General features: G+C 40.8%; 1 protein-coding gene across 2 annotated transcripts in view; it reads left to right on the forward strand.

Annotated features, from left to right (window-relative positions):
- Positions 1-13826, forward strand: part of LOC135739424 (uncharacterized) — a 36009-nt gene extending 22183 nt beyond the window's left edge. For both annotated transcript variants that reach the window (XM_065257695.2, XM_073815874.1), the window contains exons 4-5: positions 12358-12729; positions 12886-13826. In XM_065257695.2, the coding sequence (XP_065113767.2) occupies positions 12358-12729; positions 12886-12934 (421 nt within the window). In that variant the 3' untranslated portion in view covers positions 12935-13826. The remainder of the gene's footprint in view (positions 1-12357; positions 12730-12885) is intronic.
- Positions 13827-27102: the final 13276 nt, after the last annotated feature.

Genomic DNA, 27102 nt, shown 5'->3' on the forward strand with positions numbered 1-27102 from the left:
CTTGGGCACTACACGGTGTTCATCCGGGCCTAGCGTTAACTCTTTGTATTTTCTTATGTTCCATAGCACTGCTCCACTCGTTCACTTCTCCTCAGGGACTTTTGTTTACACTGTCCTGTGAACTAGAGTTCTCAACGGGCCTGAAAATTACAACCCAACCTGGCTCGTGCCGAGGGTCGGGTTTGGTCAGATAATTCATGTTGATGTGTCGGCTTACATTGGGTCCGGCCTTTAAAGCCACAGGCCTGGTCGGGTTGTAATTTTCAGGCCCGTTGAGAACTCTCCCTGTTGTACCCCGACACATCAACATGAATTATCTGCCCGAAACCGTGCCGTGCCCGTTGAGAACTCCACTGTGAGCTACACATTAAGGGCAAGAATTTCCTAACAGCTTGCACTAGCGCAGACCATCATTTTAGCATTAAATAATGATGATCTTATTGCATATGCATTTCTAGGAGTTTCGCTTTAAGACGGAACATTTTATGGGAGGAGATTATTTAAATAATTCACGCAACGCAATGTACAAATGTTTGCGCGTGTGTTATGACTGGTATTTGTGCCATTATTTAACGCTGAAAAAAGCATGTCTTAATCATTTAAATCTTGAAATGACTGAATTTTTTGCAAGAAAAAGAGGCATCACAGAGAGAGAGCAGAGAGCATGTGATACAACAAGAAAGAATATTGTTTTAACATATAACCGTTTTTTGTAATGCCAGAGGAACATATTATTCAAAAATATTGTTTGCCAAGCAGGGCTCCAGACTAACTTTTTTCACTAGGAGCACAGTGGCCCCCAACTGAAAATTTAAGGGGCTCAACCAAAAAATTTAGGGGCACACCTCGTAAATCAACATGTTAATCAAATAATGACATTTCTACAAATTTCCACTGTATTACTAATAAATACTTTGATGATAGATGCAGAAAGTACAATGTGCTGTTTCAAATTCAGTGTCACGTCACAAAAAAAGGTCAAATTTACTGGTCGCACATGTGCGACTGGATGTAAAATTCAGTGGCACACTCTCAAATTTTGGTGGCAAAACGCCACCATTTGGGGGCAGCCTGGAGCCCTGCCAAGCCATGTTATTTTTTATTTGTTTACGTAAATAAAAAAGAAGTCACTAAAAGAAGGCACACAATACCAGATGTGTACTTATTGCAAACCTTCACTTTTCAGTCCATGCTGTTGAACTTAAGCGCATCATACTTTAACTCGTCAGCTCTGCTTATTTGCGACCCTGAACTAATTTGCGCTGCTCTTAGTAGATTACGGTGGTCATTATGGAAATCAGCTGTTGCGCCTGTGTTATTTAATTTGTGCTTTTTTAGTAAATAACCCAGAGTTATTACCACTTTCATCGGCGCTATTCTGGAATTGTGCTAGCATGCTAATTTGCCCAGTTTAGTAAATCTGGCCCTAGGTGTGCTGCGCAGACCGATCAGAGAGGTTTGCCGCTTGGAGTCTAGGGAGGAGTTGTAGTCGGACATCTGATGCTTGGCGTAGTGACGTGTGCGCCATGTTTCCATTTTTATTGCGAATTTGTTAAAAACAAACCTTTTAATAAAAATTTGCAACCAGAAACACGTAATATCAAATAAATTAATTTCTGTTTATACTGTATGCCCGAAAATAACTGGAAACATAAGCCTACATCATTAAAATACCAATAGAGTTTGGTCTTTTGTGTTTTTTCATTTTTATTTTATTACATGACACAATATAATATATTCAGGTATATTAAGTAAGGGATAATGTAGAGGCAGCCGGTAGTTATTGGGAAATAAGCTCCGACAGTGTGATCAGGACCCGACGCGAAGCGGAGGGTCTTGTATCACACTGAAGGGGCTTATTTCCCAATAACTACCGGCTGCCTCTACATTATCCCGCTTATTACACGGCTACTTGCCACATAAGAAAAAAAACTGGACATGAATATGAATTTGAAACATTTTATTGGCATATTTGTTTTAAATTAACATTTTTATCCTTCCGCGAAACTTGCACAGATGCATAAAATGATCGTAATACCTTATTAAGATCCTCTGCTTCATAATTGTCTGTCTCCATTTTTTTCTCTTTTAGCCAGTCTTTGAGAAGTTTTAATGCCCATTCTGTATTTTTTTGTGTGTTGGCTTCGTAGCTGTCATGCTCTATTTTGTCAAGTTCAGTCTCAGTAAGCTGTCTGTGTCTTGTCGTGGTTGTCGAGTGTTTGTCACAAGATGGCGCCAAACAGACAGTAATCTTTATTGATCTTTATTGGCGCGGAGCGATTTTACTCGTGCAAGTAGTCCGGCTATGCGTTATTATTTTGGAGCGGTTATTATTTGAAAATAACGAACCTGCAAAAGTCTCAACTGACCAATCAGAATCAAGCATTCCAGAGAGCCGTGTAATAATGACTTTTACCTGTTATAACAACATGAATTTTTAATGTTTATTAGTGGAACTGAAGGTTGGATCAAACACGAAACGCACGTGATCGTTGTCATCAGTGAAGCGACCAATCAGAACTCTGTGTAGTCGCAATAGAGAGGCTGTGCCGGCGGAGCCTCGAAAACGCTCTTGCGGTACTTTAAAACCATATGTCATGTCACAGTCGCATGCCTTCAGCCCTAGCTCAAGTCGGACAAAATTACTAACCGGCATGCAAGTCAGCCACCGATTGGTCTGCGCAGCGCTGCATGAAGTCGAACACACCTACTGTGTGCATGATGGAGTTCATTTGGTGCTACGCAGACCGCTTGGTGATGTCAAAGTATCGCGAGATATATCGCAGGTAATTTTTTATTAATGGGTTAAAATTAACTCTCAACTAAAGAATCTTGACAAATTCACCCTACAGTAATGTCATGACTGCTGGGTGATCGATGGCTGTGTGATCTGTGTGTGTGTGTGTGTGTGTTGTTTACCTGTGGTGCCGGTTCCTCGTGTGTTCACTAACTCCGCCCCCTTGTTTCGGTAATTGTTCACCGGTGGTGTCTCGTTTACCTTTCCCTTTATATTGCACGTAGTCCTGTCCTTCGTTGCGCGCTCATTGTTTTACCACAGTCCTGCTACCCTGCCTTGTCTTGTCAGTCGCTCTCTGTCTCTTCCTCTTGTTGCCCCAGGTTTGGTTTTCGGCGTTCGAGGACTCGTTTTCGCCCGGACCGCTCGCTTGAGGATTACTGGATTTCATTGACTTTGTTTGTCTCTCGGTACAGCTGGTTCGCTTTGTTTTTAGGCGGTATACCAGCTGTCTCTGTTTCTCTCCGGTTTGCATCATCACCCGTGAGTGGAGTACACCTCTTACCATTGTGGATTACATTAACTCTAACTACTCTTGTTTTTCGGGACCGCTGGTTCGCTTTGTTTTTAGGCGGTATACCAGCTGTCTCTGTTTCTCTCCGGTTTGCATCATCACCCGTGAGTGGAGTACACCTCTTACCATTGTGGATTACATTAACTCTAACTACTCTTGTTTTTCGGGACCGCTGGTTCGCTTTGTTTTTAGGCGGTATACCAGCTGTCTCTGTTTCTCCCCGGTTTGCATCATCACCCGTGAGTGGCTTCCGAGTGGCTCTTCTACATCAGGATTTCACAGTGGATTACCCGTCTGAGTAGTTGGATTACCGTCTTCCATCTCCGCCTGTCATCCACCTTCAGGGCGGCACGTTTCATCCCTCTGTTGCGTGTGGTGACTGTGCTGGTGTCTCGACGGAGTGCGTGGGTGGCTCTCTCTCTTCCTTCGGATCTGTACTGGATTATTGTGTGTCGTGTGTGGATCTACCAGTGACTTTGCTCTCTACTCTCTATCACCTTTTTCTAAATAAATATTTAACTTGCACTTGACTCCGAACTTCATTTCCTGACAGATGAGCGCGCCACGTATGGAGTCAGCAAGTTTAGAAACTCTGGAGGTGCAGACCGCCCTTCACCAGCAGGGGGCGGCCATCGACCAACATTCGTCGTTATTGTCTGCTGCTGCCAGAGATTTCAGCATCCTGTCTGAGCAACTGAAAGAGCTCAGCAATCGTTTGGACAAAGTGACTCCTCACCATGAAGCCCCAACCTCATCCGGAGGAGCCGCTTCATTTGAACGGGAGCCACACACGGCAACACCCCCCACCTATAATGGCGATCCCAACACCTGCAGATCCTTTTTACAGCAGTGCTCTCTCGTCTTTGCGCTCCAACCCCGTCGATTTTCTTCATCCACTTCCAAAGTGGCCTATGTCCTGACGTTACTCACTGGAAGGGCGAGAGACTGGGGTATGGCCGCCTGGGGGGCTAAAGCTCCTTTTACATTTTCGTTCGAGGCTCTGGAGGAAGAGATGTTAAAATTGTTTGACCGCTCACTCAGGGGAGACATGGCAGCGGCTGAGTTGGTGAGATTACGGCAACGTAATGACTCTGTTACTGATTTTGCTATACGTTTTAAGACGCTCGCCATTTGCTGCAACTGGAACGACGCGGCATTAAGAGCACAATTCCTCGAGGGTCTTACACCGGGCATTCAGGGCGAGATTGCACTGAGGGAGCCACCCACGTCCCTGGAAGCTGCCATCGATCTGGCTCTGAGGGTTGAGTCTCGCCATCGGCAGAGAGATCTGCGTCGCTCATTTCACCAGCGGATGTCGGAACCAGGGGAGATCACTTCAGAAACGCCCTCCGAGGAGCCTATGCAGCTGGGCAAGTTTCATTTATCTGCTGGGGAGAGAAATCGTCGGCTGTCTAATGGCCTCTGCTTGTATTGTGGCAAGCCGGGGCATCTGGCGGCCACCTGTCCGGTAAAAGCTCACGCCCGCCGATGAACCTGGGAGTCTCGGTGGGCGCATCGTCATTTAAATCTCCCGTAAACAGAACCACACTACCTGTTCTTATTAACTCTTTTCCGTCACAGGCGTTGCTGGATTCCGGTGCGGAGGCGTGTCTTTTGGATGCTGGGTTGGCCAAGTCCTGGGGTATTCCACTCATCCCTCTCTCTTCTCCTTTGTCTGCCTGGACATTGAAGGGCCAGCATATGGCTGTGATCACGCACCGCACACCCCCTGTGAGTTTGTTTGTTTCTGGCAATCATCGTGAGGAGATTGAATTTTACATCTTAGAGGATTCACAATCGCCAGTCATTTTAGGTCATGACTGGCTATCCAAACATAATCCTCACGTTGATTGGCAGAACAATGTTGTGTTATCTTGGAAGTCTTCGTGTTATGTTTCTTGTCTTGGTCCTGCTCCTTCTCTTGTCTCTTGTTCTGTCTCGCAGGTTCCAGCTATCGATCTCTCGGGAGTCCCGGCGGAGTACTCGGATCTGTATCAGGTTTTCAGTAAGTCCCGGGCTACTTCTCTGCCTCCTCATCGGTCATATGATTGCGAGATCAAACTACTTCCCAACACTTCTCCGCCTAAGGGTCGTATATTTTCCCTAGCTAAACCAGAAAGAGAGGCTATGGATAAATACATCAATGACGCTCTTAAAGCCGGTCTCATTTGCCGCTCCTCGTCTCCAGCTGGTGCTGGATTTTTCTTTGTAAAGAAGAAAGACGGGTCTCTTCGTCCGTGCATTGATTATCGAGGGCTGAATGACATTACTGTTAAGAATAAGTACCCCTTGCCATTAATGTCATCAGCATTCGAATTATTACAGGGAGCGCGCGTATTTACCAAGCTAGATTTGCGCAACGCTTATCACTTGGTACGTATTAGAGAGGGCGATGAGTGGAAGACAGCCTTAAACACACCCTCAGGACACTGGGAATATTCCGTTCTGCCGTTCGGTCTTTGTAACGCTCCAGCTGTCTTCCAGACCATGGTCAATGAAGTGCTGGGTGACATGATTAACAGATTTGTCTTTGTGTATCTCGATGACATTCTCATCTTCTCTCCCTCCATGCAGATACACACTCAGCACGTTCGCATGGTTTTACAACGGCTATTAGAGAATCAGCTATTCGTTAAGGCGGAGAAGTGCGAGTTCCACAAGAAGTCGGTTTCGTTTCTGGGTTTTGTTATTGCCGAGGGAGAAATTCGTCCCGATCCCGCTAAGGTTAAGACGGTTGCCGATTGGCCAGCAGTGTTGGGTGTAACTAGTTACAAAGTAACTAGTTACTGTAATAATATTTCTTTTTTCAGTAACTAGTAGTGTAAGGCATTACCCGTCTGAAAATGGTAATATTATTACAGTTTTTCCGAGCTAGTTACTTAAGTTACATTCGCCAGTAGCACCTTCATCACACAAGGCACAAAACACAGAGAACAAAAGGGAAGGGGAGGAGGGCGTGAATGGAACAGTGATTGGTCTAAGTTTGGCACGAGGTATCATTTACCATCACCGATTGGTCGACACCCGGCAGCCAGCAGCACAGAGCGGCAGCGGCACACTCAAAGACAGATCGGGTAAATGGAAGCGTCAACAACGGCAAGCTCTTTTTCAGAGGAAGGTTCCCAACAACAGAAAGCTAGTTTCGACGGGTGGAGATTCAGTCATATTTTATTATGTTCAACGGAAGGAAAATAACTTGACGGTGAAGTGCACACTCTTTAATGTTTCTCCAAACGCTGTGCCCCACGTCCAGTAGCGGGTAAGGAAGCCAGCATTTTCTTGGCCGTGGCTTGCCCAAATAAACATTCTTGTCCAGAAAAAAAATGTAACTAGTAATATAACTAGTTACTTTCTCCAGGGAGTAATAAAGTAAAGTAAGGCATTACTATTTTTGAGAGTAATATGTAATACGTAATATATTACTTTTTTGAGTAACTAGCCCCAACACTGTTGGCCAGTACCCGACACTCGGAAGGAGCTTCAGCGATTTCTGGGGTTCGCCAATTTCTATCGGCGTTTCATCAGAAATTTTGGTCAGATCGCTAAGCCTCTTACTGCTCTCACTTCACCTAACGTGTGTTTCCGTTGGAATAGAGAGGCTCGGGAGGCCTTTGATGTGTTAAAGTCCCGGTTCATCTCTGCGCCTGTCCTCTCTATTCCCGATCCGGCTAAACAATTTATAGTGGAAGTGGATGCATCTGATGTCGGGGTAGGCGCCGTTTTATCTCAGCGATCGTCTATTGATGGGAAAGTACATCCGTGTGCTTTTTTCTCTCACCGGTTAAACCCAGCAGAACGTAATTACGACATAGGGAATCGGGAGCTGTTGGCGGTTAGACTCGCTTTGGGTGAATGGCGTCACTGGTTGGAGGGAACCTCGGAGCCCTTTCTGGTCTGGACGGATCATAAGAATCTTGAATATATCCGTTCGGCCAGAAGACTAACATCTAGGCAGGCTCGTTGGGCACTCTTCTTTGATCGTTTTAACTTCACCCTCTCGTACCGGCCTGGCTCGAAAAATACCAAACCTGATGCTCTCTCCCGTCTGTTCGAGAAGTCCGATTCGGAGAGGGCGGAGACCATTCTCCCGGAGGGGAGGGTGGTCGGCGCCCTCGTATGGGGAATCGAACAGCGGGTGAGAGAGGCCGGCCGGGAGGGGGAAGTTCCGGAGGGGTGTCCAGCGGGTCGCCTATGGGTTCCTGAGCGGTTACGTTCCGATGTCATCCGGTGGGGTCACGAGTCCAAGTTTGTCGGCCATCCAGGAATTCGGAGAACATTGGCTGCCGTCCATCAGCGTTTTTGGTGGCCTTCTATGTCCACTGACGTCAGACAGTTTGTACTAGCCTGTTCGGTTTGTGCTCGTAATAAAGCATCTAATTTACCACCCGCTGGTCTGCTTAAATCTTTGCCTGTGCCCTCCCGCCCCTGGTCTCATATAGCCCTTGATTTTGTCACTGGCTTACCGGCATCTAATGGTAACACTGTTGTTCTAACTGTGGTGGATCGTTTTTCGAAGGCGGTTCATTTCATTCCCCTGCCCAAGCTACCTTCTGCAAAAGAGATGGCTCAGGTTTTGATTAATCACGTCTTTCGGTTACATGGTATTCCGACTGACGTCGTGTCAGATAGGGGTCCTCAGTTCATCTCTCGTTTTTGGCAGGAGTTTTGTAGACAAATTGGCGCCACGGCCAGCTTGTCTTCTGGTTATCACCCGCAGACCAATGGGCAATGCGAACGGGCTAATCAGGATCTCGGTAGAACGCTCCGCTGTCTGTCGTCACAATATCCGAATTCCTGGTGCGATCAGCTCCCGTGGGTTGAGTATTCTCATAATTCTCTTCCCGTTACGTCTACCAATTTATCCCCGTTTGAACTTTCCATCGGTTATCAACCTCCCCTGTTTCCATCACAGGAGCCCGAGGCAGCGGTTCCGTCTGCGTTAGCTTTCGTACGCAGGTGCAGACGCACCTGGAGGAGAGCTAAGACCCTATTATTATCTAATTCCAGACGAACCAAAGCTGCAGCTGATCGTCATCGGCGACCTCCACCCCGTTACGTTTGTGGTCAAAAGGTATGGCTTTCTACCAAGGATCTGTCTCTCCGTGAGCCTTCTCGTAAGCTGGCTCCGAGATTCATTGGGCCATACAGTATTTCTAAGGTCATTAATCCGGTGACGATAAAGCTTAAGTTACCCCTTTCTCTTGGTCGGGTTCACCCTGTTTTTCATGTATCCAAGGTTAAACCTGTGATGTTTGCTCGCTATAACCCTCCTGTCTCTGCCCCTAATCCCCCCGCCCCTCATCTAGTGGATGGTGCCCCTGTCTACACTGTTAAGAGGTTACTAGACTCCCGCCGCAGGGGCAGAGGATTTCAGTATTTAGTGGATTGGGAAGGATACGGTCCTGATGAGAGGGGCTGGGTTCCGGGTCGGGATTTGCTGGATCCTGGGCTGATCGAGGACCTCCGTCGGCGACAGGGTGAGTCTCCCGGTCCGTCTGGTGCCGGTCGTGGAGGGGGGGCTACTGTCATGACTGCTGGGTGATCGATGGCTGTGTGATCTGTGTGTGTTGTTTACCTGTGGTGCCGGTTCCTCGTGTGTTCACTAACTCCGCCCCCTTGTTTCGGTAATTGTTCACCGGTGGTGTCTCGTTTACCTTTCCCTTTATATTGCACGTAGTCCTGTCCTTCGTTGCGCGCTCATTGTTTTTTTTGTCTCTCGGTACATCTGGTTCGCTTTGTTTTTAGGCGGTATACCAGCTGTCTCTGTTTCTCTCCGGTTTGCATCATCACCCGTGAGTGGAGTACACCTCTTACCATTGTGGATTACATTAACTCTAACTACTCTTGTTTTTCGGGACCGCTGGTTCGCTTTGTTTTTAGGTGGTATACCAGCTGTCTCTGTTTCTCTCCGGTTTGCATCATCACCCGTGAGTGGAGTACACCTCTTACCATTGTGGATTACATTAACTCTAACTACTCTTGTTTTTCGGGACCGCTGGTTCGCTTTGTTTTTAGGCGGTATACCAGCTGTCTCTGTTTCTCCCCGGTTTGCATCATCACCCGTGAGTGGCTTCCGAGTGGCTCTTCTACATCAGGATTTCACAGTGGATTACCCGTCTGAGTAGTTGGATTACCGTCTTCCATCTCCGCCTGTCATCCACCTTCAGGGCGGCACGTTTCATCCCTCTGTTGCGTGTGGTGACTGTGCTGGTGTCTCGACGGAGTGCGTGGGTGGCTCTCTCTCTTCCTTCGGATCTGTACTGGATTATTGTGTGCCGTGTGTGGATCTACCAGTGACTTTGCTCTCTACTCTCTATCACCTTTTTCTAAATAAATATTTAACTTGCACTTGACTCCGAACTTCATTTCCTGACAAGTAAGGTCCATAAATATTGGGACAGAGGCACATTTTGTGTTATTTTAGCTGTTCACCAAAATGTATTCCAGTTACAGTCATATAATGAATATTGGCTTAAAGTGAACACTCTTGGCTTAAATATTCACATCCAAATTGGCTGAAAGATTTAGGAATTACAGCTGTTAAATATGTAGCTACCCCTTTTTAAAGGGACCAAAAGTAATGGGACAGTTGACTTAAAAGCTGTTTCATGGACATTTATTGTCTCTTTTTTTAAATGATTTCCTCATAAATAAAGCATGTTAAAGGTTTGGAGTTGATTAAAGTGTGGCACTTGCATTTGGAAGCTTTGGCTGTGAACCCACATAATGTGGTTCAGGAAGATCTGTGTGATAAAGTGATAAAGACCATATATCAAAAACACCACAAATCCTTCAGAGAGATAGCAGAAACATTACGAGTGGTCAGATCAACAATTTGGTACATTCGGACTAAAGAAGAACACACTGGTGAGCTCAGCAAAAAACAAAATAGGCATCCATACCAGATAACAGTGGTGTATGATCGCATTATCCTCTCCTCTCAGGTACCTTATTGCAGGCCTGGATTAACACAGCGTAGATTTGAATAGCCCTGTCCCAGGGTGACTACACTTGAAGTGCCCCCCTCCCCCCAAAAATTAAAGTCTAGTCATACAGGGCTCCAGACTAACTTTGTTATTAGGAGCATTTTAGGCCCTGACTGAAAATATTAGGGGGCAAGCAGAAACTTTAGGGCATACCTTAAATGCAATTATTCACATTTTCCCCCAAATAACTGCATTACTGGAAAATACTAAATAGACTTAACTCACTTAACTTAATGTAGTTGCTGCACATGTCATTATGCATAAATGATGAATCTTTCATAATTGGAATTTATGACCCAAAGAATCATAAAACCCCCTAGACTAATTCTAGACATAAGATACATACATATACAATAAGTTAAATCCAGATAGCATATTGTAATGAGATGAGTGACATGGCAATATACATAATTGTATCATTTACACATTTCTTGTCTTCTTATGAACACAGATGTAGGCTACAAGTTCTCCCATTCTCTCTATCTCTCATCTTTGCAATGTCTAATTAAACAGTCTTCTCATGGTTCTGAGGGAGATGTGTTGACACTCGCCCAATCCAGTCTATGGATAATCCGGCTCTGCCTTTAGGACTTTACTTTTTTAACTCGTGGTGGCGTTATTGAATTGAACCGACTCTGAGAGACCCAATGTTCAGTGTTCGATTGGGGGGGGGGGGGGGTGGTATGGGACCTCCAATAAGCATTGAGGGACCCCTATAAAGCACAAAAATATAAATTAGGGCAGTGTTTCCCAACCAGGTGCAATTATTATGTGCAATAAGCGATTGGGATAACCATGACTAAAGGTGTGTGGATGCCTGTTTATTTTAGTTATATTATATTTTTATATTTTAGCTGCTTTTATTTATTTTTATACATTTTATTGTGTGTGTGTGTGTGTGTGTGTGTGTGTGTGTGTGTGTGTGTGTTAAAATAAGTGTGTTGCACTGTTTTAGATGGCACTTGATGATTTTTATTAAAAGTTATTTTATTACTAACTATTAAAAATTGGACAAAACAAGCATTAAAGCAACACTATGTAGTTTTTTACCTTTAAATAATGTCTCTAAAATTATTTCAGTGATAGAACAACTTTTAACTGGACAAATTGTACTGTTGCTGCAACCTGAGCAACCTCCTAGCTGCTACAAGCACACTCTGAAAGTGGCGGTGGAGGGTAGGAAACACAGCCCCGCCCCTCCCCCTGCCTGCAGAAGAGTGTCTGATACCAGACACTGTTGCACTTTTCAACCACATGGGGGAGCTGTAAGTCATTTTTACATGGAAACTACATAGTGTTGCTTTAAAATAAGCTAAAACAAGCAAAAATCAAGATGTTTCTGTTTTTGGTCATTTTATTAGCAAATATACATCCGTCTAGTCATTCCAAGTTCTATTTACTTTTATAAAAAAAATAGAGTGGGGGGCCTTCAAATATTGTTGTGGGGGCCTTGAAGTGAAAAAGGTTAGGAAATACTACATGATTTTACAATTCTTGTGCTGCGCTGCCACAAAGCAATACTATCCATTATTTGTCCCAATTTCGCAATAAACTAATCCAAAATATTTCTGTCTAAAAAATAAATGTAAACTCTCAAGTGTGCCTCACTCTGTTTTCTGAAGGAATTGACAGATTGTTAGATTTAGGATTGGGTTTGGGGCTTTTTAAAATTCTTCTCAAGCTATTATTTCACACAAATCTGAGGGGTAAACAATGGTTAGAGTTTAAGTTAAGGGTAATTTGGGGTTTCTTTGATTAAAACGTTGATTCAGGACCAACAAAAAAGGTGCTTTTCATTAAATTACACTTTTTAAATCTTTGAGAATTGAGGGAATAAGTGTTGCAGTTTTGCTGCTCAACAGTTCAACAGCCACAAGTTCCTAAAAAGGTCCTAAATGTTGTATTCTTGACTAATGGTATTAAGTTATGTACTGTTAGCTCTGAGCCAGTGAATAAAAAGCTTCAGTTGATTTTCATTTTGAGATTATTTGACATAATTAGACGTTTCACTTTTGGTTTCAGTTGTTTGTTATAACTTGTTTTTGGTGTGTTTGTCTCTGTAGTGAGGAGTTCTATGTGGATTTTAATGCTTTTGTGTATGGAGAGTATGTGAAGCAGCTCCGAGGAAAAATTGTGGAATTGCTAAAGACTTTTACAGCTATCACATATGTCAAAAACGAAGCTGAGAATATTTGTCAGCGAGTGAAGTGGATCGCCACTAAGATGGCGGAACATGATGTGTATGTAGACCCGATGGCCCGCGATCACTGGCTGAACCAGAACAGAAACAATCAGCAACCGTACAATCAGGTCAGAAATGAATTGCAGAATATGTTCCAGAACATCCTGAAGAACTTTCAAGAAGTGGCCAATTGTATCAAAGACTTTCGCCGGACAAACACCTGGAACAAATTAGAGAGCGGGACCTGTACAAAGTAATGTTGAAGCACAATTAATTCATAAATAAGGCATTAAAATGAGAATTATTGACAGAGTTCAGTAGAAAACTGCTTAGTCCATTAAATCATTATAATGTGGATGACCTTCAAAGTAAATGACATTCTCTCATGTAACTCTTCTTCTCTTTTCAGAACCACTCCTGTCTGTGATGATCCTACCCCCATCACCCGTCAGGGTTAGAAAATTGTGTATGGACAAAAATATAAATTTCCAGACTATTGGCCTATTCAGTTTCATAAAATATAAGATATATCAAGAATTTCTTATTATACATTTATTTTATGATGCTCATGTTTTGCGCACTGCCAGTGCTTGATCAATTTTGCTGCAGGACTGTTTGCTGTGATTGGATGTTCTGCAGTTAGACAGCAATAAACATGAGAGCCCCCAACTGTGCATTGTAGTGTGAACTGAATGACTGGCCACAATGGGTAAATGTAAGTTTTATGACAGGGCGTCCGTGCAGTAGTAAAAAGAATCTACCAAAATTAAGGCCCTTGGAAGGTAGTAAAAGGTAACAAACGCAATTTGACTTGGTAGTACTTTTTTTTTGCTTAATATTTGTGTCTCCACTCATGGATTCTACCTTAGATCCTCACGTGCAGAATGTTTTTATTATTGTGTTTTTTTTATCCCCAATCATTTATTTACATAATCATCATAATCATTTTATAATCATTAGTTATCCATATAATTATTATTTTTGATTATTTCATATTATTTTATCATTATCAATTTCATTATCATTATTTTTATCATTACATTATTGTTTATTCATTTATCCATTCATTTATTCATTATGTTTCTATATTATATATGTGTCTTATTAATTTCATGGTGGTTCAGTATCACATTTGTGAAGTCTCACGAGCTGTCCTGTCTGTGTGTATACAGAGATAGATAAATAGAATGTTTATGGAAGCCCAAGGTCTATGAGATGTTGCAGTAAAGCAATTTTGATATAACAGTGCATGTTGAATTCATGCGGGTTGTACGAGGTTTGATCATTGAGACATATGCAACTGAAACTAACTGTCCATCAATAAAACTCTGTTTTATTTTATCAGCTAAACCTTCGTTTCATGTCCTGCTTGTGATCTTCTCTAGCAACGATCAATCAACCTCTTAACTGACAGAAGCCTGTTAAACAAGTAAACTTATATTTTCTGATGTGATCTGGCACCTGGGGCTGGATAATATATACATTTTTTATTCTTTTTTTTTGTCTGGTGTGAAGATCTGATATAACACCATGTTTTAACTTCATCTAGCATAGTTTAAAATATATACGGCACCTCTTCCCAGCAAGCAAAAACCGAGATGTTGAAATGACGGCTAACTTTAGACTCAATATAGTCCGGCTATGAGTAGCCCACTTCTACCCTAAATAACCTTGAATTTGGTTACATGCCATTTTTGCCAAAATAACTTGAAGATGTATGATATTCCATCATGTAGGCAAAGTCAACAGGTGTTCAAGTTGTTTGCTTTCATTGCTTCATGTTCTAAAAGTATATGCATCGTCTATTCTTGGGCTATGGTTAGATGTCTATTAGACTTTCAGTGGCTTTAGCGTTGTTTTAGCCAAACTGGGTTGTATTATTGCCTCCTTATGATGAATTACTTGATTGTTTCCTTATCTTTGTAAGTCGCTTTGGATATTAAGCGCATTCTCATGGTTTGCATATAAATTGCGCACCTTTTAAAAAGTCATGTAATACATACAATACACCAAAATCCAATTTTGCATGCATATGATACGCCAGTCCTTCCCATTCACTAAAGAGGCCGTAAGATGACAATTTTAAGCATCCTATCACTATTTATAAGTCCTGGACAACAGGTTTAAATGCATGCAAGGTCAAAAAACACTGTAATTTTCTCAAAATATAAATTTAAAATTACCCCATTTCTCAGAGATCCCCAAACGATTCGTGTGAAGCCGTTCAACGACTCAGTCTGCCTAAACCCCACCTTTCAGTAGCCTACTCTGCTCTGATTGGTCAACTGACACAGTGTCTTTGCACAGATCACAGATCAGTCTCACAGACCACAGATTGGTGGCACAGACCAACAACAGTGCAACATGTATTGACCTCGTGTTAACATGATTTACTGAGAAGACATTATCAACATCAATACACATCATTCATCATTAATCCAAGCAATAACAACGACGATTGAAACTAACATTTTACACTCATTTAAGCATTTATGTAAACTAACCGGGTCATAACAAAACCGTAAATGAGCATGCTTTAGCCGCTTGCTAACGTGACTCTCTGACAGTAAATTAACAGTTTAAACACACAACATCATTCATCATTAATCCAAATAATACAAACAACGATTGAAACTAACAAATTTACACTCATTTAAGCATTTATGTAAACTAACCTGGTCATAGCAAAACCGCTTGCTATTGTGACTCTGACAGTATATAAGTTAGAGTTTAAACAACGATATCATTCATCATTAATCCAAGCAATAAAAACGAATATAGCGATTTTACACTCTTTTAAAGGGGCGGTGAATTTGTCGATTTTATTGTTTTATACTGTTGCCTGATGTCTACTTCTGATGTCCGCGTGGTTTTTACATTCAAAAACATCAAAAACAATAAGTAATAGGCTATTTTGTAACATAGATTAGTGGCTGTCTGGAGAAATGGTTCGTTTGAAGGGGTGGGCCGCATTGAAGACCTGGACGTAAACACCCACTGCTATGATTGGACGTCTTCGTTCCCCGTCATTACATGTGGGGAAATGTTTTAAAAACATTAATGTGATAAAAATAGCAGCCGAACACAAATATGTTTGAGCCACAAAAGATTCTGGGTGCTAAATATGATACACATAAATGACAATACGTATATTAAAGTAGAAACAAAACTCGACGTGACTAAATTACCGTATACAACACAGTAAGCGCGCATCAGAATCTAAACTGCGGCTAATAAATCCTTATCAATAACTTTGTATAATTCGATTGTGCTTGTGAGGTTGCTTTTACATTCACGTAATGTTAAATACCACAGTTATATGATAAAAAATAAGCTTTGTTGAGTGTTTGACCTTTCAAACGTAACTCGCCTAAATTACCGTATACAACACAGTAAACGGGCATCAGAATCTAAACTGCGGCTGATAAATCCTTCTTTATAAATAACACTGTATATTTCTACCGTTAAATTACAGTCGTGTTGTTAAGTGGTGTATCTTTATTAATCGTTTAATGTTTTTAGTACATTAAAACAGTCAAACATACGTGTTTAGACACGGATGTTACAACAGACATATCAAGCGATCTCTTCTAACAAAGCAATAGTGAAACGCAGTAACTTAAATAAAGTAAAATGTCTTACTGTGTATAATGCTGTGTCATTGTTGTCAGATCCAATATAAGTGGTGCTTTTAATCACAGTCTCTCTGCAAATCCAGCATCGACTTCTTTCCAAATAAATCCGTGTACACAAAGTTAACAAACACTCCCCACACGAGCTGGAACTTCTTAAAAAGCAAACTTTTTCCAGGCATTTAATGTTATGTTCCAAGCCTCTGAATTAAAGTATTTAGCTTCTGTGTTGTTCTTCCACAACCGAAAATGCGTTTCCAGTCTTTCATAACAGATCACCGCGTCAAAATAAAAGTCTCTCAGAAAAAATGTATTTAAAAGTCATTTTGGTTACATTTGTCAATCTTTAAAGACATATTTACTTGTTGAGACACACGTGTGTCACGCGAAGCTGTGGGCGGGACTTCAAAAGTGGTCCTTGTATTTGGCTATGGGGCGGTACTTCAATTCTACTTTGACGTCATAGATTTCCGAATTCCACACTGGCTTGTTTACTGGCTTGGTGCCAAAAACGGTTATATTTCAGTAGCACGGACGTTTTCAGTTCTGAAACTTGCAGGATGTTCATTTATGTATGATGACCTCTTATATAACAAATTATCAAGTTAAAATTGAGTATTTGATTCACCGCTCCTTTAAGCAAGTATGTAGCTATAATTAGGGATGTCCCGATCAGGGTTTTTTGCCCTCGAGTCCGAGTCATTTGATTTTGAGTATCTGCCGATACCGAGTCCCGATCCGATACTTCTATAATACATAAAAAAAGAATAAAGAAGAGCGAAAAAACAGAACCAGGATGTTCCTTATGTCATGCCGCACGCGTTGCTGTTTCTGTGTGGAGTCAAAAGAGTCTAACTCTGTGCCAGCGCATAACTATAGATGTGTTAAAAAATAATGAGAGTATATATACTATATATGTTCAGGGGTTAAATTGGGGTTTGTTTTGTGGGGAGGCTCTGTTGGGAGGGAGGGTTCGAGGGGTAACATGTTTAATCCTGATGACAGCAAAGCCACTGGTGTGTTTCAATGACATTTTTTGTTCCTCTGATAGGATTTTATAAGTTTCAGTTTTAAAGCTTTGCCACAGGTTGACCCAAACTTTAAAACCTGAATTTTAAATTATGCAAATCTATGAGTCTGACACCCTATATGCATTTGTTGCACATGTCAATATGCACAATTGATCAAACTTTGAAGGAAATTATAAGAATCAACCTCCTTGACTAATTCTAGGCATAAGATAGGCTACCCAAAAAGACCCAATTAACAAGAAAAACAACATACTGATTCAGCAATATGTCTTATAAAATAGCCATAGAGATTCCCTAAGCTGGTCAGCAGTTGGTTAAAAAATACCTATGGTAAGGTCGTAGTTAATTTGCATAATCAAAATACTTTATTTTATTAAACTATACAATAAGTTGTATCCAGTTATCTAGTTAACATTTTGTAATGAGATGAGTGACATGGCTATACATACTTTAATACTTTGTTTCTAGACTTCTATTAAGTTTTTTTTGTGCACCATTCTTACCTCTCTCTCTATCTCTCATCTCTACAGTAATGTCAAATGATCCTGCGCGAATGCGCATTCTTGAGGTTCTTAGTGAGATGCGGAGCTGCGTCTGAGCACATGGTGACAAAAACGATCAACGCGTCGTTTAAATAAGCAGTAAAAACCCGGTTTTGTCGTGGGTTCCCTGCACGCACCAGTGTGAAGCCTATAGATGAAAACATGTCAACAGGCTTGTTCGACTTCATGCGGCACCGCAACAATCGACATCCGGGTGACGTCAAACTACCGCGAGAGTGATCCGCAAATCATACGGAGGAGTTTGCTTTTAAATCGCTCTCGCGGAACTTTGATGTAATTCGGCTGCAGGTTCTTGTGTCGAACAAGCCTATTCTCTTCTCGTCAGTTCACAAGCACCAGCGCAGCGCGTACACTGGCGCGGAGCAGAGCGAGACCATGATGGATTTTAAACCCTGCATATGTATCCGAGTCCTGATCGGGGTAACGTCCGATTCCGATCGAGTCTGAAACCACGTATCATATCATATCATCATATCATATCATCATAATCATACTTACAGGTTGTGGTTAGGAGACGCATGTTGTTCCAAATAAAGTGGGTACTGAACCATCTTTCATTGCCAAACGTCTAAATCCCTCCGTTAAAAATTAATTTTAACCACTGATTCTTCACAGCCAGACACGTTTAGTATATCCCTCCTTGAAAAAGTCTCCTTTGGTAGTGAAAACAACACAAGCTGAAAACACAGCGTGAGCTGATGTTTACACTCACACACTAACTAGCTGTGGGCGGGTCATAGTTTTCGTTTCTCCCGGGCAAGGCTGTAGGCGGAGATAGTATCTCATGTGACGTGGATGCGTTCGTGTGACGTGGATAAAGACAGGCAGAAGATTCAATCCATATAACGACTCGTTTCAGCGATTCAGAGTCGACTCCCTGCTTTAGAAGCCAATAACTTTATTAATCGTGCACTTTTTGGTTCAACTACTTTACACGTTGTTTACATTGATGGACAGCTACACGACACACTGCAATAAAGGTTAGTTTCGATTTTGGATCTGTGTGGCTCTTTAAATACCACATATCTTTTCGTGTGATTTTATGTATTGTTTTCCCCATTTTTTCTTCTATTTTTTACCATTGTCACTTGGGTTTGGGGTTAAAACAACTTTCTGTTAGATGCAATGACATCCTAACCCAAATCCCAATTCTAACCCCAACCCAAGCGACAATGGTTTAAAGAGCCACTAGGGTGACCACCTGCTAATAAGCCCAAGGGGGGACAAGGGGTGTGTTTCTGAGGGACAATGTGGGACACTCCCTGGCCCGGCGGTGCACCCGACCCACGGGCCGACTTATTGATAGTGGTTTACCCATTTCTAGCACATACCACCTTACACTGCAAAAAACTTATTTTCTTGTTTTGTTTTCAGTAAAAATATCAAAAAATTCTTAAATGAAGATGCTTTTTCTTGATGAGCAAAACGACCCAAGAAAATAAGTCTAGTTTGTAGACAAAACAAAAATCAAATTTAAGTGATTTTGTGCACAAAACAAAAAAATCTGCCAATGGGGTAAGCAAATTTTTTTTTCTAAAAAACTAAATTCAGGATTTTTTCCTTGTTTTATGCACAAAATCACTTAAATTTGATGTTTTTGGTCTAAAAACTAGACTTATTTTCTTAGGTCGTTTTGCTCCTTAGGAAAAAGCATCTTAATTTAAGAATTTTTAGATATTTTTACTGAAAACAAGGCAAAAATACCAAGACATTTTTTTCTTGAAAATCATTTTTTGCAGTGTACATGGCATATTAATAATGCCCTATTCCCCTAAACATTATGTATGCTCATGAATAGGGCAACCAATGTGTATTTTTTTTAAATAAAGATTCATAATATTTTGAACATTCAATGATTGACAGATGCACTTTCACTTACGATTTACTTTAGCTATTTAATTTATTTTTCATTATAATTTATTCACTTTAAATACATTATAATATAAAATTATAGAATTAACAGGAATTGAAGTTGCTCAACAACACAGAAACAGTTAAAAAAAGTCTTAACTCATAACTCCAGGGGTTCACGGAACGAGAAGAGGGAGGAAGGATGGTGAACTTGCATGTTAGTAAAGGCAGGCGCAGGAAAAAAACTGTTCAGTGTTCTGGAAACATCTTTAGGACTTTCAGCCACAAATATTTATTTTCCCAGTCTTTCTTGTACCCACACCTTCTCTTTTTAATTGATGATGGCGGTGCAGAGTCAGACTCAGTCTCTTTCTCCATTTTTCGAATTGGAAAGCGTGCATCTAAAAGGGATACACGTGCGTGGCTGCGTGCGGACTGCGCTGTCATGACAACAACGAAAAGTTGACAACAACCTAGTCATCAGTTCAGCTGAGGGGCAACAGTAGCGTGCGAGTAGCGAGTGGCGAGCGAGCCTGAACTGTCTTAATGTTCGTTTGGCTGCCTGGGGCTCAAGGATATAGAGCGACCAACTTTTTTTTAAGCAAGCATTGATTATGCGTGACACGGTCTCAATTTGCGGGACGCATGAATAGGGCTTCAAACGCTGTGCGTTCACGCGCTACGCGGGACGGGTGGTCACCCTAAGAGCCACACAGATCCAAAATCGAAACTAACCTTTATTGCAGTGTGTCGTGTAGCTGTCCATCAATGTAAACAACGTGTAAAGTAGTTGAACCAAAAAGTGCACGATTAATAAAGTTATTGGCTTCTAAAGCAGGGAGTCGACTCTGAATCGCTGAAACAAGTCGTTATATGGATTGAATCTCCTGCCTGTCTTTATCCACGTCACATGAACGCATCCACGTCACATGAGATACTATCTCCGCCTACAGCCTTGCCCGGGAGAAACGAAAACTATGACCCGCCCACAGCTAGTTAGTGTGTGAGTGTAAACATCAGCTCACGCTGTGTTTTCAGCTTGTGTTGTTTTCACTACCAAAGAAGACTTTTTCAAGGAGGGATATACTAAACGTGTCTGGCTGTGAAGAATCAGTGGTTAAAATTAATTTTTAACGGAGGGATTTAGACGTTTGGCAATGAAAGATGGTTCAGTACCCACTTTATTTGGAACAACATGCGTCTCCTAACCACAACCTGTAAGTATGATAATAGCTACATACTTGCTTAAAAGAGTGTTAAATGTCTATATTCGTTTTTATTGCTTGGATTAATGATGAATGATATCGTTGTTTAAACTCTAACTTATATACTGTCAGAGTCACGATAGCAAGCGGTTTTGCTATGACCAGGTTAGTTTACATAAATGCTTAAATGAGTGTAAAATTGTTAGTTTCAATCGTCGTTTGTATTGTTTGGATTAATGATGAATGATGTTGTGTGTTTAAACTGTTAATTTACTGTCAGAGAGTCACGTTAGCAAACGGCTAACGCATGCTCATTTACGGTTTTGTTATGACCCGGTTAGTTTACATAAATGCTTAAATGAGTGTAAAATGTTAGTTTCAATCGTCGTTGTTATTGCCTGGATTAATGATGAATGATGTGTATTGATGTTGACAATGTCTTCTCAGTAAATCATGTTAGCACGAGGTCAATACATGTTGCACTGTTGTTGGTCTGTGCCACCGATCTGTGGTCTGTGAGACTGATCTGTGATCTGTGCAAAGACACTGTGTCAGTTGACCAATCAGAGCAGAGTAGGCTACTGAAAGGTGGGGTTTAGGCAGACTGAGTCGTTGAACGGCTTCACACGAATCGTTTGGGGATCTCTGAGAAATGGGGTAATTTTAAATTCTATTTTGAGAAAATTACAGTGTTTTTTGACCTTGCATGCATTTAAACCTGTTGTCCAGGACTTATAAATAGTGATAGGATGCTTAAAATTGTCATCTTACTGCCTCTTTAAAAATAACAAAACAACAATTGAGAAACCAATAGATAAAATGACACGAAAAGATGCGTGGTATTAAATGAAAGGGAGGACTGGTGTATCAAATGCACACAAAATTAAAATTTGGCGTATATAGTTCACAACCTTTCTAAAGATAGCCATGAGAATAGGTTGATTTTGAAGCAACTGAAATAGACTATGCCATTGAACAATTAAAGCGAATGCCCACCCCTGAACTAAAGCCCGGTCTCAAGTCATTGGCACAATATTTTTTTATTTAATCTTACAATTAAAAATAATGGTGCCTATTATATCTAAATGTTTAGAATATAGATATCATTTACGTTGCTCTATGTTTATAAGTTTGGTCAATAGAGCATTTCTAGCTCAATATTCTTTGGTGCTTATAGCATTTACTCTCTGTTTAGCTATGCTTAAAGAGCACATATTGTCCGATTTATGTTTTTACATTTCCTTTGGTGTGTAAGTGTGTATTCGTACATGTTAACGATATGCAAAAGGTACAAACCCCAAAGTAATCAATGACGGGAGTTATCGTCTCCAACGTAAATCTCTTTCCTTGGACTACAACAAAGGCATTGTAGGCAACAGTTTACTTCTTGGGATTGGTGATGTAGACAAGAACGACATTATCATAATTCCTCCCGCTTCAGAATTACAGCCTGTAAGTTAACTCCTGTTAGCATTGCATTGTGAGTGAATCTTTCAAACATGGTAAGGAGTGTCACATTTCCGGCTGATGTCAGAGGTATTCAGGCCAATCACAACGAACAGATTAGTTGGCCAATCAGGGACACAGAGCTTTTCAAATCAGTGCGTTTCAGGGAGAGAGTGAAATCTGAAGCTACAAAAATTTACAGAATGTGGAAAATAATGTTTTTTTTAAACATCCCCTTTAAAAGCCAGTTGTGCTGGCGCTTTGTCTAATCCCTATTTAGATGACGGACTTTGTAAACTGAAAAACCTTTAAAAGCCTTTTTCTTTCAGTCATAGAAGTACAAATAGCAGGCTTTTAATTGCTGTAAATGTATTGATATCCTACATAATCATTGTAATCTTATAAAATAATTTGCAAATAAGCAAGAAAAGGTTTGTACTCTAAAAATACAATTTAATCTTTCATATTTAAAAGTGTTTTTGTGCTGCTGCGCATTTTTAAATGTGATAAGCAAACCCGCATTGTCGTCCCGTTTATAGGCACATAATTTACTGCGCTCTTTAAATAACAAAAAACATTGCGCCAATGGCGTAGTCTATTTTAGTTGCCTCAAAATAGCAACGCGCCAACAATGCGCCTGAACACACCTCGTTTCAGACCAGAACGCCCATGGGCGCAAAAGTGGGCACAAATGCATTTGCTATATAAACAACGTGGTGCTAAACGTGAAAATGATAATTGCGCAGGGTAGAAACTAGCAAAAGACACTTACGTCGCGCATTGTTCTGCATTGTGCCGGGTGTATAATAGAGCCCTATATGTTTTACACAAACTTGTTTTGATAACTTACAAATACCAATGCAAGGGTTACTTATGGAGCGAATTTTGTGCCATAATTTTACAAACAAATACAGCATTTTGCAAACAAACTCAATCTGCTTTGCAAAGGGAAAACTTGACTCGCAAACTAACAGAAAAAACTTTGCAAATAATAAAGGCAATTTGAGAGAAAATGCAGAGGTGTTACAAATATGTACTGTGTTTTGTAAATATGACCATGATTTTTTCACAAATGTGACCATGATTTTCTCACAAATGGGACCATGATTTTCTCACAAATGTGACCATGATTTTCTCACAAATGTGACCATGATTTTCTCACAAATGGGACCATGATTTTCTCACAAATGGGACCATGATTTTCTCACAAACGGGACCATGATTTTCTCACAAATGTGACCATGCAATCCAAAACAGCAGATGGCGCTGTTTCAACCTTATTAGGCATTTTCAACTAGTCTCCCTGAAAAGCCCTGAATTTTAACTTACATATCACCCCGGACAGTGCCAGCAACTGAATGAAGACTAAATTAATTTTTCGTGGTTCATGTTGTTCTCTGGATTTATTGAAAGTGTTGATAATAATTAATGTCTGTTAATAGTAAACACATTCTGTGTGTAAAGACATTGAATTCCATCTGAATTCTATACATTTGCAATTGTCAATCCCTATACCCCGTCTGAGTCTCTAAATTCTCTTCTTTTGGTGATAAGAAACTCACCATCACTGGACTGTTTTAAGTGATCCTTAAAGACTTATCCTTTTAAAATAGCTTACTATTGCAAAATGATTATTACTAACTTGTTTACTTTTGTATGTGTATGTTCCTGAGAATCTCATATATTATGGTGCTTTGAGTTTAAATAAAATTTATTATATCCCCTGCAGAAAAATAACAGCTAATACCAGCCTATGCTGGTTGACTGGTTTAACCCTCTGGGGTCTAAGGGGTTTTTAGGGCCCTGGAGAAGTTTTGACCTGCACTGACATTTGTGCTTTTTTCAGTTGCTTAAAAACATAATAATGGCAAAAGTCTTATAACACTGCATTCAGCACAAACTGGGCTACTATATTATATGATTAACATGTATGTACATGTTTGTATTTTTGATAGAAAAATGTTTATGCGTGGTTTTTGAAAAAGAAAAAAATTTAAGTGACTGATATAAGTCCACAAAACTCATTCTAAACATGTTTTCCTAAAACTTTTCAAAGCAGGATCTAGTAGTCTAGAGTTTTTTCTTTAAAATGATGTGAAAATCATTCTGCTTACTCCTTCACATAACACAATATATTGATTTACAATTTCAAAGTCACTTTTTGGTTAGGAAGGCAATATGCAAGGAGGCTGGAAGCTCTTGAATAATCTGTGATTGACAATACACTGCTGAAGAACAATAAACTTGCATAATGAGCTGCATAATGAGCCTTTAGGCAGGAATGTGAAGATGCCATTATTGTTAAGTGTTTGTTTGTGAAAGCAAGACAAAAGAAATGCCTTCACATGCATGATCCTGCATTAAATAAACTTACTGTGCAGAGATATACGCGAATAAACTGGGTTTTAGATGTGTTTAGATGCGTCTTAATACAAAGTGCGTCAAATATGATTGTGTGTTTGTGTATGCGTTTGGCCGTTGATCACGTCTGACGGAAGCACAAAGAAAACATAAGCGCATGGAGATAACTTTTATTTACTAGGCGAGAGTAACCAAGTAGATGTGATGTTTGCAATCGTCTTTTATAAGAATACCAAAAAGCGCGTCAAATGAGGCATCGTGTCTTTGTGTGTGCATTTGTACATCGCGTCACACCGTCGAAGCACACACACTTGCATCTTTTATAAGAACACCACAAAGTGCGTCAAATATGAGGCATCGTATGTTTGTGTGTGAGTTTGGACATCGCGTCACACAGACGAAGCACACACACTTGCATCTTTTATAAGAACACCACAAAGTGCGTCAAATATGAAGCATCGTGTGTTTGTGTGTGCATTTGGACATCGCGTCACACAGACGAAGCACACACACTTGCATCTTAACTCTTTCACCGCCAGCATTTTTAAAAAAAGTTGCCAGCCAGCGCCAGCGTTTTTCATGATTTTCACCAAAGTTTAATGCCTTCCAGAAAATGTTATTCTTTAAATATATAAACATACAATATACCAAATGAAAGAACAGACCCTCTGCTTTCAAACAAAAAAAACCGTTTCATACTACCTTTAGTGGTTCTATTGCAATCAGCTTTTGAATATGGGTAGGTTTTTGCAAAAACACCATATTTTGAGCAAAAAGCAGAGATAATTCCATTTTTATGACAGACTTTTCATAGAGATCCCATTCAGAGCGATCTTTAAAACAGACACGGACATGCAGCAGCTTGCCATAGGGCAATACTTCCGGTTTTAAAAAGTTGCGGAAGGGCGCCACCTGGTGGATAATAGCGGTATTGCGGAAAGACGGAAAATCTCGTCATTGGCGGGGAAGCGTTTTCTTTTAATTGACGAGATATCTCGTCAATGGCGGGGAAAGAGTTAAGAATACCACAAAGCGCGTCAAAAATGAGGCATCGTGTGTGTGTGAGTTTAGACATCGATCCCATCACACTGACGAAGCACACACACTCGCGTCTGTCTGGAGATTTAGGCGCGAGTAAACAGTTATGTGGTGTGTGCAATCGCATCTTTTATAATGATACCACAAAGCGCTTCAAATATGAGGCATTGTGTGTTTGTGTGTGCGTTTGGACGTCGATCGAGTCACACTCGCGTCTGGAGATAACTTTAGTTACAGTCACTAGTAAACAAGTAGATGTCATGTTTCCAGCACTCGGATTAAAACTCAACACAGCAGTGAATGGCTGCAGAGACGGAATGTCCATTGACTGTGGGGTTGACTAATGAATATGGATGATCTCTGCTCTTCTCTTCAATGGAGCGGGGCGTGGCTCATTATAGATAATGAAGCAACAGAAGAAAGACGGTACATCTCTTTCTTCTAATACAGTTAACAACAAATTACAATATTTGTTTTCGATTTCACTTACATCATTTAAAAGCAGACATTCGAAGCATTATGTAGACATTTATCTTTTGTTTGTATGACAAGTATTCGTTAAGTTACAGTTCATTTTTCTGACGTGTTTCTGAAAGGACTTCACTTAGGGAGAGAGAACAAAACGCGCATCATGTTTATTTTCTTAATTTTGCGAAAAGCACAACATTCTGTTTTTATTGGGAGTGGACAGAAAAAAACTAGACACTTTAACATTTTAAATGATGTATAAATCATATCTGTATGTCCAAAATCAGCAGAGTTATCTAAGTCTCTTTGGGGAGTGATTGAAAAATAAAGAGTTTGCGGCGCCCGCGCCGCAGCCGACCCCAGATTGTTAAGATGGTGTTCCAGCCTGGTTTTAGCTTAAGCTAGTATTAGAAGGATTTTTGCTTTTATGCTGTAGCTGGTCAGGCTGATCACACCAGCCCAAACCAGCTTGACTAGGCTGGAAGCTTTGCCAGCTTGGCTATTGTGAAAGAAGCTGGTTTAAACTGGTCCTCCTAACCTGACAAGATAAGACCAACTTTAAAAGGATTAACATTTTGTAGAAGTTTATCTTGTTCAGAGTGCTCAAATGACTATGATCCTGGTTGGTTGGTTACTGTTGCTTGAACTGGCCACTCTGTCCAGACAGCCGATGTTGGGTTTATTATGTCCCTACCACACTCTTTCTCCAAAGAGTTTCATTTATTATCCTGCATCTTTTGATAAGCATTGTAAGTTGAATTCATTGTCTTGACACACAGAATTTGTTTACTATTAACAAACATTTATTATTATTAACACTTACAATAAAATCAGTGAGATTAACAGAATGAAGCCCGACAAATGAAATGTCTTTATTCAGTTGCTGCCACTGTCAGGGGTGATATGTATGTTAAAATTCAGGGCTTTTCCCCTGGGCTTTTTTCCAATGCCTGAAAAAGTTGAAACAGCGCCATCTGCTGTTCTGGATTGCATGGTCCCATTTGTGAGAAAATCATGGTCCCATTTGTGAG

The sequence above is a fragment of the Paramisgurnus dabryanus genome, chromosome 1 (assembly GCF_030506205.2).
Source record: "Paramisgurnus dabryanus chromosome 1, PD_genome_1.1, whole genome shotgun sequence".
In the NCBI taxonomy this organism is placed as follows: Eukaryota; Metazoa; Chordata; class Actinopteri; order Cypriniformes; family Cobitidae; genus Paramisgurnus; species Paramisgurnus dabryanus.